At 32.9% G+C, this 11956-nt stretch overlaps 1 protein-coding gene across 1 annotated transcript; it reads right to left on the bottom strand.

The window, feature by feature from the left end:
* Positions 1 to 3511: 3511 nt before the first annotated feature.
* Positions 3512 to 11091, bottom strand: LOC106457727 (ubiquitin-conjugating enzyme E2 L3-like). The gene is made up of 4 exons (XM_013917170.2): positions 11044 to 11091; positions 7044 to 7139; positions 6639 to 6825; positions 3512 to 5949 (listed from the first exon to the last, which is right to left on the bottom strand). The coding sequence occupies exons 1-4, from the start codon at positions 11068 to 11070 to the stop codon at positions 5795 to 5797; spliced, it is 465 nt and encodes a 154-aa protein (XP_013772624.1). The 5' UTR covers positions 11071 to 11091; the 3' UTR covers positions 3512 to 5794.
* Between the last annotated feature and the right edge of the window lie 865 nt (positions 11092 to 11956).

Below are 11956 nucleotides of genomic sequence, written 5' to 3'. Positions count from 1 at the left end.
CAATAAGCAATCCTGAAAAATATTTGGGGGTGCTTAACTTTTTTCCAGGTGTATATTATACAGTTTGAATGCAAAACTATTCTGGACATTCCGTATGTACTAACCACTATCAAAAGACAGAACCACATTTTAGATTTGATCCTTTGCTGTTTTATTGAAGGATTCAGTTTTCAGAAAAACACTACATATCCAGCAAGATGTCGAGAAGACCTACTTCAGCCCAGTAGTCAACCACTCAGCTTTTTCCCAACATAAGTATTGGCAAATAAGCACCTGTACTGTTGATAACAAATCCAGCTTCTGTTTATATACAAATGATCAGTGGGCTAATGTTTGGAGAGCCAGATTTTAAAAATATGCTCAGTGCAACATTGTTGGCAGATGAAGTATGGTGTGAGTAAACATCAGAATAAATGTAATTGATTTTATTTTGCTTTTAACGGGTGAATTTATTGTTTTATGGGACTTGGATCCAGTTTTAATACTTTTCATAGGTGCATTGAACCAAACTTTGTTTTGATGACAGAAAGTGGCTGATTTCATAATGTCAGCATTACAGAGATCATGTACTTGGTGACAAGAAATTCTGACTACAATTATATTTGAATTGATGAAATGTATTTGACAAAATATTATCATACACTTTTGTAATTTTTGAAAATCCCTAAGGGATTATATTAAAAATGTAATAGGCCTAAGACTAATGTCTTATAACAGGTAAAAACCAATTTAAATATATGTGCTTAACCCTTTAATGATTTTGTACACATTCTTCTGTGTGACTGAAATAAGGAAGTCATCGAAAGTCTCTCTTTCACAACAAGCTTCCACTCCCAAGATGTATGAATGAACTTGTCTGTTCCCAGTTATAACTGACAACTATTAGAAGAAACAAGTCCATGCTGGAAACTTAAGTTTTAATGCTTCTTTATAAGTGACTATTTTCTAAGAGGCAACTGTTGTAAGCTAAATTGTCAACTTTTTCAAAATGTCTTTTAAGAGTTGAACTTTTCATTTGAGAATTTGACAAATAAATGTCTCCTGTTAGTGAAAAATATCAGTATATGATGTAATCACGTTTTTTTTCATAAAGATAGTACATTTATGGTTTGTGTTCAGTGAAACATAAATAAACAGGGCTCTAGAAAGTTAATATTTTCTTACACTGAAACTGTATTTCCAATAGGTACTTACCTCCTATCACCCACAGCTATCTCAATCCTGGACTGCCCTATAAGCATTGCTAAAATTTTTTGCTAACAGTGCACCAGTCTTTTATACCCCATCAGTTTTGTGCCATTTCAGAACATGTGCTGATCATGTGACTACCCTCCACCAACCATACTGTGACCTCTATACTAACACAGCTAGCTCCCTCTACTGTTCTAGATTTTTGAGAATTGGCAGGTACAAACCAGAAACATCGGCATATCGGTGGGAAGTGGAGGTAAGTACCTATCAGAAATACGTTTTCAGTGTAAGAAAATGTTAATTTCGAAATGGTCTTATCTACTCTCACCCAAAGGTGGAGGGGCCAGTGAAGGCACATCAATATCAAGCAGAAAGTGACCTCACTGAAAGAACAGATGTGCAAGAATATGAAAAGAAAACACACCTGTACAGTATAGCACTACTTCTGGAATGGGTATGGTCTTCACTCAATAATTAACACAGGAACAAAAAGAGGATGGAATTGAATTGGCAGGCACCAATGCATTCGGAAAAGAGGTGTTAACAAACATGGGAAGTCTAGTGTGGAAGTGACAACGGGCCTGTATAAGTATGTGCCAAAGGTAGTGTCTTGGGTAACATCAGAGTACGTCAAGTGCGATCCTCCCAGGAAAAACATTCAGGGGAAGTGCCTTGGATACATAGGATGAAGAAAAAATTACAGACATAAGTATGTTCTTGTGGGTTTTTGTAACCAGCCTATTGTCAAAAGACATGTCATACCATCGTCCACATATGTACGGGCCATTGTACCAAACATAGTGATAGTAAGCCATGGTATGGTGTCAGAGTAAACAAAATAAAATGTGGCTAGGGCTGAAGGGCTGTGAACTGTATAGGTATAAGCCAAGTGCAGTCCATCTGGGCAAAAACGTTTAGTGGAAGTAACTTGCATAAGCTTGTGAAATCAACAAGTGCAGTCCAACCAGGCCAAAAACATCCAGGGGAAGCACCTTGGTTATATAATATTAAATAAATTGGCCAAGTGTGGCCTGCCTGGGCAAACATATTGGGATATGTCGGATTATGCCAAGTGCATTCCATCCAGTGGAAGTGCATAAGGAATTTGTGATCAACAAGTGCAGTCCACCCAGGCAACATATGATAAAACCAAGAGTGGAAGAAGTACAATCCTGAGGAGGAGGGAAGGAGTGGAACTGACGGCAGAAACCTTCAGACAGAACCCGTAGAACACACAGGTACTGTCATGAAGTGTAGCAAAAAAACAGACAAACTAAACCTACTTAGAGAAAGTACTCATGTCTAACAACCTTGAAAAACTATGAAATTTGATCTAAAACTTAAATCGATAAGAAACATTCAAAGTACAAAAGACATGTAAGTATAGAACTTATTTACAAGTCCACTCAAAGAATCAATAAGACACAAAAGTGAAACCTACCCCTATAAAAATCAAACTTGCCAAATACTGAGCAAAGAAGGCATGAAAGACCTAAATTATCATGTGCAGAAATTAGGTCAATCCACAATAAGCTCACACAAACATGGGTATATGGGAGTGAGGAATACATGCTGAAAATTTACCACAGATCTCCCAGGAAAAAGAACAATACCTACCCCAGGAGATTACATGGAGGCATGGTAACAGGTGGAAAGTGCCATAGAAAGAAATTTTCACTCCATAGTTATATCCTTTCTCTCAAAACTTTGTATCATAAAAGGAAAAAATCGTTGGCTGAGCATAAGACATGAACACCCCATGAACCAAAGCCTGTGCTTCCTTAGAATGTGGTTGACCCTGAGATCTGAGGACTCGTGTCAGAACCAATTGTGGGAAGTACATCATCCACTATATTAACACGTTAGAATGTGGAAAAAGAAATACTTCTAAAACAAACGAGTAGAAACAATGGAAACAGAAGAAGTTGAAATTGATATAAATTTGTGATCATGCACAATCAAACGTTCGTAGTGACATGGACAGTGAGTTATAACAAATATCTATACACTAGAATGCCAATTGAGAAAGTGAGGATTACTCTAGAATAGTAGAGGGAGCTAGCTGTGCTAGTATAAAGGGTGGAGGGGAGTCACAGGTTCTGAAATGACATAAAAGACTGGTGCACTGATAGTGAAAAATTTTAGCAATGGTTAGAGGGCATTCCAGGATCAAGATAGCTTTGGGTGATGAGGTAAGATCATTTCAGAACTACAATGTTCTCATACCCTTCTACGTACTGAAAAAATATGAGCATTTATTAATGAAATACGAGAACATTTGAAAATGTAAAATTAAAAAAAAAAATTATTAACGAAAGTCTGGGGAGATTTAAACTATCTTTACTTTCTTCTTAACAATTACACAGAATTATAGAAATCTGTAGCCAATAAGGATTATCTAAATTTTTTTCTTACATGTAGGTTCTACATACACTATCTGGAAACCAAAGTCATGTCAAAGCTCTTCTTAAAAACCAACAAAATAAATACAATTATTTATATATATATAGACATATCTCACATTATTCTGTGGTACACTTCAATAACAACATCATTATAAATAGATTTTATCAAAATCAGCATTCTTTCTACCATTTTAGATTATTGATAACAGTTAGGGATCCCAACTGATGAACAAACACACTCTAATGATTAGAAGTTTACTGCATATTCCTAATTAAGCAAGTATATTAAATTAGCTACATTAAGCACTGGGTTAATTTTTAGTTCTGATCGGTTAGGTAGCTCGTTTTGATCAGAAGTCACTGATAATAACCATTTCTATTTACTATCAGATGCACATATAAATGTACACAAATCACTAATTATGACCATTGAAATAAAATTAAGTACCATAATTCAGGTAAATTTACTGCAATATCAGTTTCTCATGTTTAGCTGTGCCTATATCATGTTAATAGTAAAATCACATTTTCAACACATATATAATTAACTTTTTAGTATTTAACAGTACAGAATATCAGTTTTCTTAACTGAATTTATTTGTGTTAAATAACAAACAAGACATTAATTGAGAGGCCATGTTAATGCAAAGCACATATTATGCAAAACATTCTGCCTGTGTGAAAAATTGGCACACCATATCTAGATCTGATTTAATTGATAACTTGCATGAACTGCTTCCCCACAGATAATTTGTATTCTCTTAAAGTTTTGAATGCTAGCAAGTCCCCCAGAGATGATATCTCTCAATGAATACTGAATGAAGCTTCATATGTAGTGTTGTACAGAATTTATAACAATGCCAACAACATACTCATAAGAGCAGGAGCATTACACTGTGATTTTCAGAAAATGAAGTTTAAGCTTTAGGGTCATAAGTAACCAAACTTTGCCAACTGCTTGCCATGGGCTATGCTGGTATCTATTCAGAATGTTCAGCAATTGCTGTGATTGTGTTAGTTAACAGTGTTCTCTGCTCTGCGAGTGTTTTTTTGCCCAAAACTGTAAAGTGGTCTTGTCCTGCATGTGGATAACCAGATGACAATCACACAGAAGGGGCCTAGTCAAATATCAAGGCTAATGAAACATACATAAACGAGGGTCATTGGAGGCTTTAGTAAGTTTCCAATCCCTAAACTGAAAAAAGTTTAACAAATAAGGTATGTGAACATTTTTTTTTATACCCTTCTCTTAAAATGTTTAATCACACTGTCTGCATGATCCTTTAGCATGTACACAATTTTTGGTTACCAATGGCTTCATAATAAACAGTTTTAAACCTTAGCTCAACCTTTGTCAACTGAACTTTTATTATAAACAGAAAAGTTACTCAGTTAAAATTATGTTAGAATAGCCATAACAAAACTGGACCTACATTTACATAGTAAAGACATCATCAATTTGATGAAAGCTGTAAAAAAAAAAATCTTAAATTAATATATTGCTCTAAACTAGAGTAAGAATTACTACAAAACTGAGATTACATATGTCATGAAAGATCCTGTAGCAATACTATCCCAAGCTTCTTTTTACCTATTTACAAGTGCAAAAAACACTACTGCAGTCTAATTACACCTTATCTCTCCTAATGTCTGCCTAAATAATTAGGTGACTAAACGTTTGGTATTACTAAGTTACACACATTTTGCAGACATGCACTTTCTTACTCAAAAAAAAAAAAGGTAAAGATTTCCAAGTTACTTTAAGAGTGGAGAAAATAAACAAAAGTTTAACATTATTAAGTTAAAACCTTTAATTATTAATATCCACTGGATTCCACAACGAACCAGCTATCAGCATATAAGTAACTGACTTACCTAATGTATAAATGTGCTCTTTAATACAACTTATATTAACAAAAAAAAAAAACTAAATTGAAAATGTATCAACCATAAGAAGGTAAACATCATCAGAAATTTCCACTTGATATTATCACAACAGCTGATTCAGGATCCAAACCAGTAAAAAATACATAGGTGGTATGAGTTTCCTCTAAATGGCAAGTAAACTTCTTTCTCAGGTGCTGATTGATTGGCAGTCATTTTGGAATCCATTACCATGTAATGTTGAGCACAATTTTGTTGATTCAATATAATGGGTTTATGTGTTCTTTATATGATGCCTGAATAGAAGTTTTTGCTTAATCGGCTGGCCTTTTCTCAGAAAACTTTTTTGTAAATTCCTCAGCATTCTTCAAGAACTTCTTCTTGTCCTTGGTATATTCTTCAGCTAAATCTGCTCTTAAAGGATGTTCAGGTTCTGGATCATTGACTAGAGCTACTAGTGCTTGAATTACTAAAGTCAGAAAACACACAGAACATCAAAAACTTACTATAATATCTAAGTTCATATCTGAAAACAGAACCAATCAAAACAATTGTAACTCATTGTACGATTATGTAAATTTTAAACACTTTGAAGTGTAAGTATTACTTTCAATATTCAGACCCAGATATATTTCTGATGCCAAGGATTATTATTTACATGTATACCTTTGTATAAAAGCATTATTCTATCACATGAAAACTCACCCATAGTTCTAGAGTTAGCAGGTGAACTGGGATGGTCCAGGGGTATCCTTATCTATATGGTGTAGCCCCTGTTCAGTACCAGAGTGAGTAAAATGCCCAGGCAAAATGGGGATCTGAGAGTAGGTTTTAAGAGTGGTTGAATCCAAATCTGGCATTATATTTTGTATTTCTGTCCCCCTTGGGATCCCAGGACACCATGTTTAAAACTGTTTTCATACCTTCACTCAAAAATCTGCTACATGTGCTCAGGTACTATGGGTGAGTGTCCTAATGGGTTTTTTTTACGGTTTGGTATAGGTATTATAGTATAGTACAGAATTCAGTTTCTGACTAATTTCTTAAAAGAAATCTTGCAAAACTGATTTGATATTGTAACTTGCTGCACAAGTATAAAATACGTTATCTATTTAACTATTACATTAAAAATAAATATATCTATGTTAACCCCTTTACCTTGATCTGTCTTTGTGGCTGGTTTCCAGTGTTCAGCACTAATGATGGGTAGACACACCTGGCCTTTTTCATCAATATTTGGGTGGTAGATCTTTGTACGAAATGTAATCTTTGGAGGCTTAAATGGGTATTCTGCAGGAAAGTTTATCTCTATACGGAAAGCTCCTTTATTGTATGGAGGATTATCCTGTAGGAAAGGTAAAGTAATTACCACACTAAAATAGTAATGGTTCTTTTATTTATTGACATATGACCTCTGCTTTACCTTATAATGACTAATGATAGAAACACAACCCATCTATACTTAAGATATAGGATATGAAAAATGAGCTTTGTTATCCAGGTGTTCAAACATTTGATAAATGAAACAAAATAATAAAAGTATCCATTCCAATCACTACTTACAGGTAATATTAGTCCCTGCCACACTAAGATGTTGTTTTCATCTACTTGTATGTTTCGGAATGATTTTGTGGATGACTTTCTTATATCCTGGAGTTCCTAAGTGAAAAAAGCAGTGCGAACATAAAATATCTGAACAAAAATTTACATTCACAGTGTTATTCTTTTTACTAGCAAATGTTAATTTTCATATGTCATGTGTATAGTACCAAATAGTAATTATTTATATATTCTCAGTTTGGTTAAATTTAGAGGAAGGACTATAGTAAGACATATGTACAAGCTACATAATTATTACCCTGCTCAATTGTTGCCGCTACAAGTGTCCTCAGTTGTTTACATATACTCTCTCTCTATCTTAAAGTACATTACAATAAACTAAATTAACCAATGTAAGGAACAAAATGTAATTGTCACTGTCATTTATCACCAAAATTGATCTGTTTATCCATAATAAATGTTATGTATTATTAACATAGTACCACTATTATACAAATTATGCTTATAATTATATGAAGTTAAAATTTTCTTTATGTGAAAATTTATTTCAGATAGATATTCACCTATCCACCAAACAGATAGCAAATACCTCATGCCACTGCCAAAAATTTTTGCAAATGTATCAAGCCTTTCAATGAAACTCCCGTCCCTACACATAATAACCTATACTGTGCCACTCTATGATGCAATCAGCATTAGACCATAAATCCTTCACCAATAAGAGGATGACACATGCTCCAAGTGCAGCACTCTCCTTGAACATTTTTTGTTATCAAATGTTCATTCTTGATGAGGCAAAAAAAGACAGGAAGTGGAAAGGATTGGTGGTTCTTTGGTGAGGCATATATCTGAAATACGTTTACAGGTAAGGAAAATGTTAATTTCATAAACATTACTCCCCTCTTCACAGAAGAGATATCTTAGAGTCCCACACTGAGAAGACAGTGGTGTGAAATTCTGGTTCCCTTACTATAACAAGTATATCGTCACATTGGAGAGAGTGACAGGCTACTACAGTGAAATTCGGTTTTAAGTTGTTTAAGCTAATAAGAAAGGTTTTAAATTTTGGTGTCTGTTTCTTTTCTAACACAAGATTAGCCCCTAATAATAAAATAATAACAAGCCTGTTTCTGTTGACAACTTAACTAAGCTGCCTGTAAATGCTCCTACAAATGTCAATATCTGGAACAGGAAACTTATAGAAAACACCAGTAAGTATCTTTTCTTTCAATAAACTTAATTCAAATACACTTCACATTTTTTAAACCTCAGATATTACTTCTAACAAACAAACAAAAAAAATTGATATGTTCTCTATGAAAGACATCATGATCTTCATTTAACAATGACTGCTAATCACACTTGTATCTAACATGTTAGCTTCCACCAAGGCTTCCAGTTATAACAGTTTACTGCAAAGCCTTATACTGTAGGCATAAAATAAGATAAATTTATTTTCAATATTACTAATCATTTTGTTCATCTTATGTCCTCCAAAATCCACAAAACTGGCTCTCAAGATAAAAGGTTTCCCTGTCTACAATCTAAACTTAAACATTCTTTAATAAAGTCACGCAAAGCTTTCCAAATATTATTTCCCAGCATGCTTAACCTTTCAGACACAGGAGGGTCAGAGGCAAAATGCACAAGTCACAACCATTTTTAACAAAGTTACATTCAAAATTTAATGTCTAATTTATTATTAATGTATGTTAATAAACCTGACATCAAAACATAATATATAGTTAACATTTTTATTTTATCTAACTTTCCATGTCTTAATTTCAACATGAAATATTAAAAAAAAACTATCAATCTGCACCTCTGAGTCACATGACACAGTAATGCTCTGACTTCTCATTTATAGATTTTTAACTCTTGTCAGTTATGTTTTGCCAATCAAAGCCAATAGTTCACTGGGAGAGCTTCACTATAGACATTGCTTCAAGCACAAATATAATATTTTAAACCTATTTATAGGTTAGTTAGAAAGCCAGATAAATTATAGTAGTTCTGAGACATTCTATTCTAGTGCTTGAAATATTTTTTGTATTCTAAAATGCATACATCAGAACATAATTTAACCACATACAAAGTTCTTGAAATAGCATTTTGTCTATAAGTGAGACATGATCACATACAAGTACATTCAAATTTCAAAAATATCCACTCAAATCATTATTTTTACTAATTGATTATTTACTTATTTCTTTTCCTTACCAAAATGTGAATTTCAGTAAAGAAAAGATGCTTACTGGCATTAGACAAAAGAAAAATTTATGTTTATGGTGACACTGCCAGGAATAATTATGGTAGGCAGGTAGAATTTTAAAAAATAAAATAAACATTATTACATTGCACTATCCACCACTATTAAAAAAAAGAGAACACTTTTCATGCATTCTATCAAATAAACAATTAAGTTACTTTCAGTTTTTTAATTTAATATCTATTATTTTACAAATATGCATTGTTTCTTCCATTCTTACAGCATACTTACTTCCCTTAAAGCCTATGTTTTATAGGCTGAAAGCCTCTTTTTTTTTTACTACAGAGTTGCATGAATTGATTTTCAATTAAAATAGACCAGGACAGTAGTAATTGTGGATAATTTACATGTACCATACCCAAAGATAACAAATAAATGCAATGAAATAAAATCACTATAAAAACACAACATTGAAATGAAAATACATTTATTATATCCAATGACATTTTATACAACTGTTCTTCTGCAGGTTTAATAGAAAAATGAAACGAGTGACAGTTATATGTTTTCAGAACTTGCTAGCTCATGTGTATGTAAAAACTTGAGGCGAACAAGATGCACTTAACAATGAAAAGAAATACAGAAGTGAAATAAATTTACACTACATTATGGTTGCTTGTGTTCACAAGTATTCACCTTTCACAACACTTAGTGAGGCTATGTTGTGTAATAGCCAAAGGCATTAGCTTCTGTATTGTGGGGTAGGGTGTTAGATTCGAACCTGTTGGAATAATTTCTTTCTTATGTTTTCTTATATGAAGTGAAATGTTTTTTAGATTTGTTTTTAGCTTTTGAAAGTAAATAAAAAAATCACCATGGTATAGCTAATTAAATATGTATTTTTTCTTTTTTACATTCTCTTATAAAAATTATAATGTATTTTTTTATCAGGTTAGGTGCCCTCACTGTTAGCAATATCTTTGGCCTATGTGTATATATCCATAGCCATTGGACATTCACCACGTAAAACATCCATCATGTATATAGCTTTTTGAACAGTATGTTGGAGGAAGAGATTGCAAAACACAGTAACATATTTAAAGAAATACTGGAAAAAGTTATATGTTTATAATGAACACAGATTTATTTGCTTTGATCTAAGTATATGCTCTTTACCAGACTTAATTACTAAAAATTATATGTATTTACATATAAATTCTAAACACATTAACAATACCTACGTCACATGCCAATCAACAATAACCACCTCCACAAAGCATGTTACTGTTGAGTTACATTAACCATTATAGTTTAAGCTTAGACAAGATTATTACACAAAATTTATTTACGAAACTCGTAAGTTATTATTATAGAACTAAGAAGGTATGTAAATGTAACTTGAAACTTAATAAATGTGTACTGACATGACCAAGTTCCAACAGACCTTATATTTCAATTTTCATTATCTGAAGGAAAAAATAATGATTATGTAATTCCTCACAATCTGCCTTTAAAAATACTACAGACTTTCCTTCTCTTCGAAATGTTGTTCAAGCTAGAAGAATGCTTTGTTATTTATGTATATAGTTAAGATTTTAATTTAGCCTTTTACTTTTTAGGCCTACATTAGTTCCTAGGCTAGGTACAATTAATATTAACCGTTACTTACATTTGATACAATATTACTTTAACTTCATCATAATTTTTATATAACACAAATTTATAATAGAAAATATATTCTGTTATTAAAAAAATAACTATAAAACCGTGTACTTTGCATTATCATATACTAACCTTTTGTAATCTCCTTGTTGCTGCCATTTTTAGAACAGAAACCGATAAAATATGGTGGCGGCATCTATAATTGTATGAAATATCAGAGTAACATGACAGAATTTTAATTATATCTTTCGAGGTTTTGATATCATATGGTTAAACATGGCTGCATATTGGATAGTACATGATTCAAGCTGTGATATGCCGCTGAACACACTCCACTAATGTACGTATAACATAACATAATGTTTAGGGACAACAAAGGATCTAATGGTCCATCTCTGCTATCCCATCTTCTAAACTAAAACTATTAAATAAATAAAGTTTTGAAATCTTAAAGCTAGCCCTTATCATTCATATAGCTATTAAATTCTTAAATTTACTGCCCCCGCAATATCCGAAGGCAATCCATTCCAGAGGCCAACTACCCTGTTAGGAAAATATAACTGTCTTAGCTTTGTTAAATGACTTTGCAAAGCATTTTTTATCAGACTAACAGGCCTATGATTACTGGGACAGTTTTTATTACCTCCCTTGAAAAGAGGAGTGACATTAGCTAATTTCCAATCCTTTGGCACCTGTCTACTATTCAAGTACTTGCAAAAAATAATACCAAGTATCTCACATATTCAATCCTTAACCTCTTTCAAAACCCTTGAGGATCATTATCTGGCCCAGGAGCCTTATCATTTTTTAAACTTCGCAGTTGTTTCTTAACAAGCTCAAAATTAATGCAATAATCTTGATCGACCATGTTTCCATCTATCAACTGTTCAAGATGAGGAATACTGCTTAAAGTGATTCACATGGCGAAATACAAGGCTGAAAAACAAGGAGATCATGAGATTGTGACGTTGTACATAACAAGCAATCCAAGTAAAGTCATCACTCTGGCCAGTTTGTACTGACTTTATTTTGGCAATGGTGATAA

This window comes from Limulus polyphemus, unplaced genomic scaffold (assembly GCF_000517525.1).
Source record: "Limulus polyphemus unplaced genomic scaffold, Limulus_polyphemus-2.1.2 Scaffold366, whole genome shotgun sequence".
NCBI lineage: Eukaryota > Metazoa > Arthropoda > Merostomata > Xiphosura > Limulidae > Limulus > Limulus polyphemus.
This window is presented reverse-complemented; position numbering and strand designations above follow the sequence as displayed.

Excerpts from the sequence above, each read along its gene's own strand:
- LOC106457727 (XM_013917170.2), bottom strand. The coding sequence starts at position 11,070 with ATGGCAGCAACAAGGAGATTACAAAAG. Across the intron at positions 7,140-11,043 it reads CAACAAGGAGATTACAAAAG|GAACTCCAGGATATAAGAAA; the intron begins GTTAGTATATGA and ends TTTTTCACTTAG. Across the intron at positions 6,826-7,043 it reads GGCAGGGACTAATATTACCT|GATAATCCTCCATACAATAA; the intron begins GTAAGTAGTGAT and ends CCTTTCCTACAG.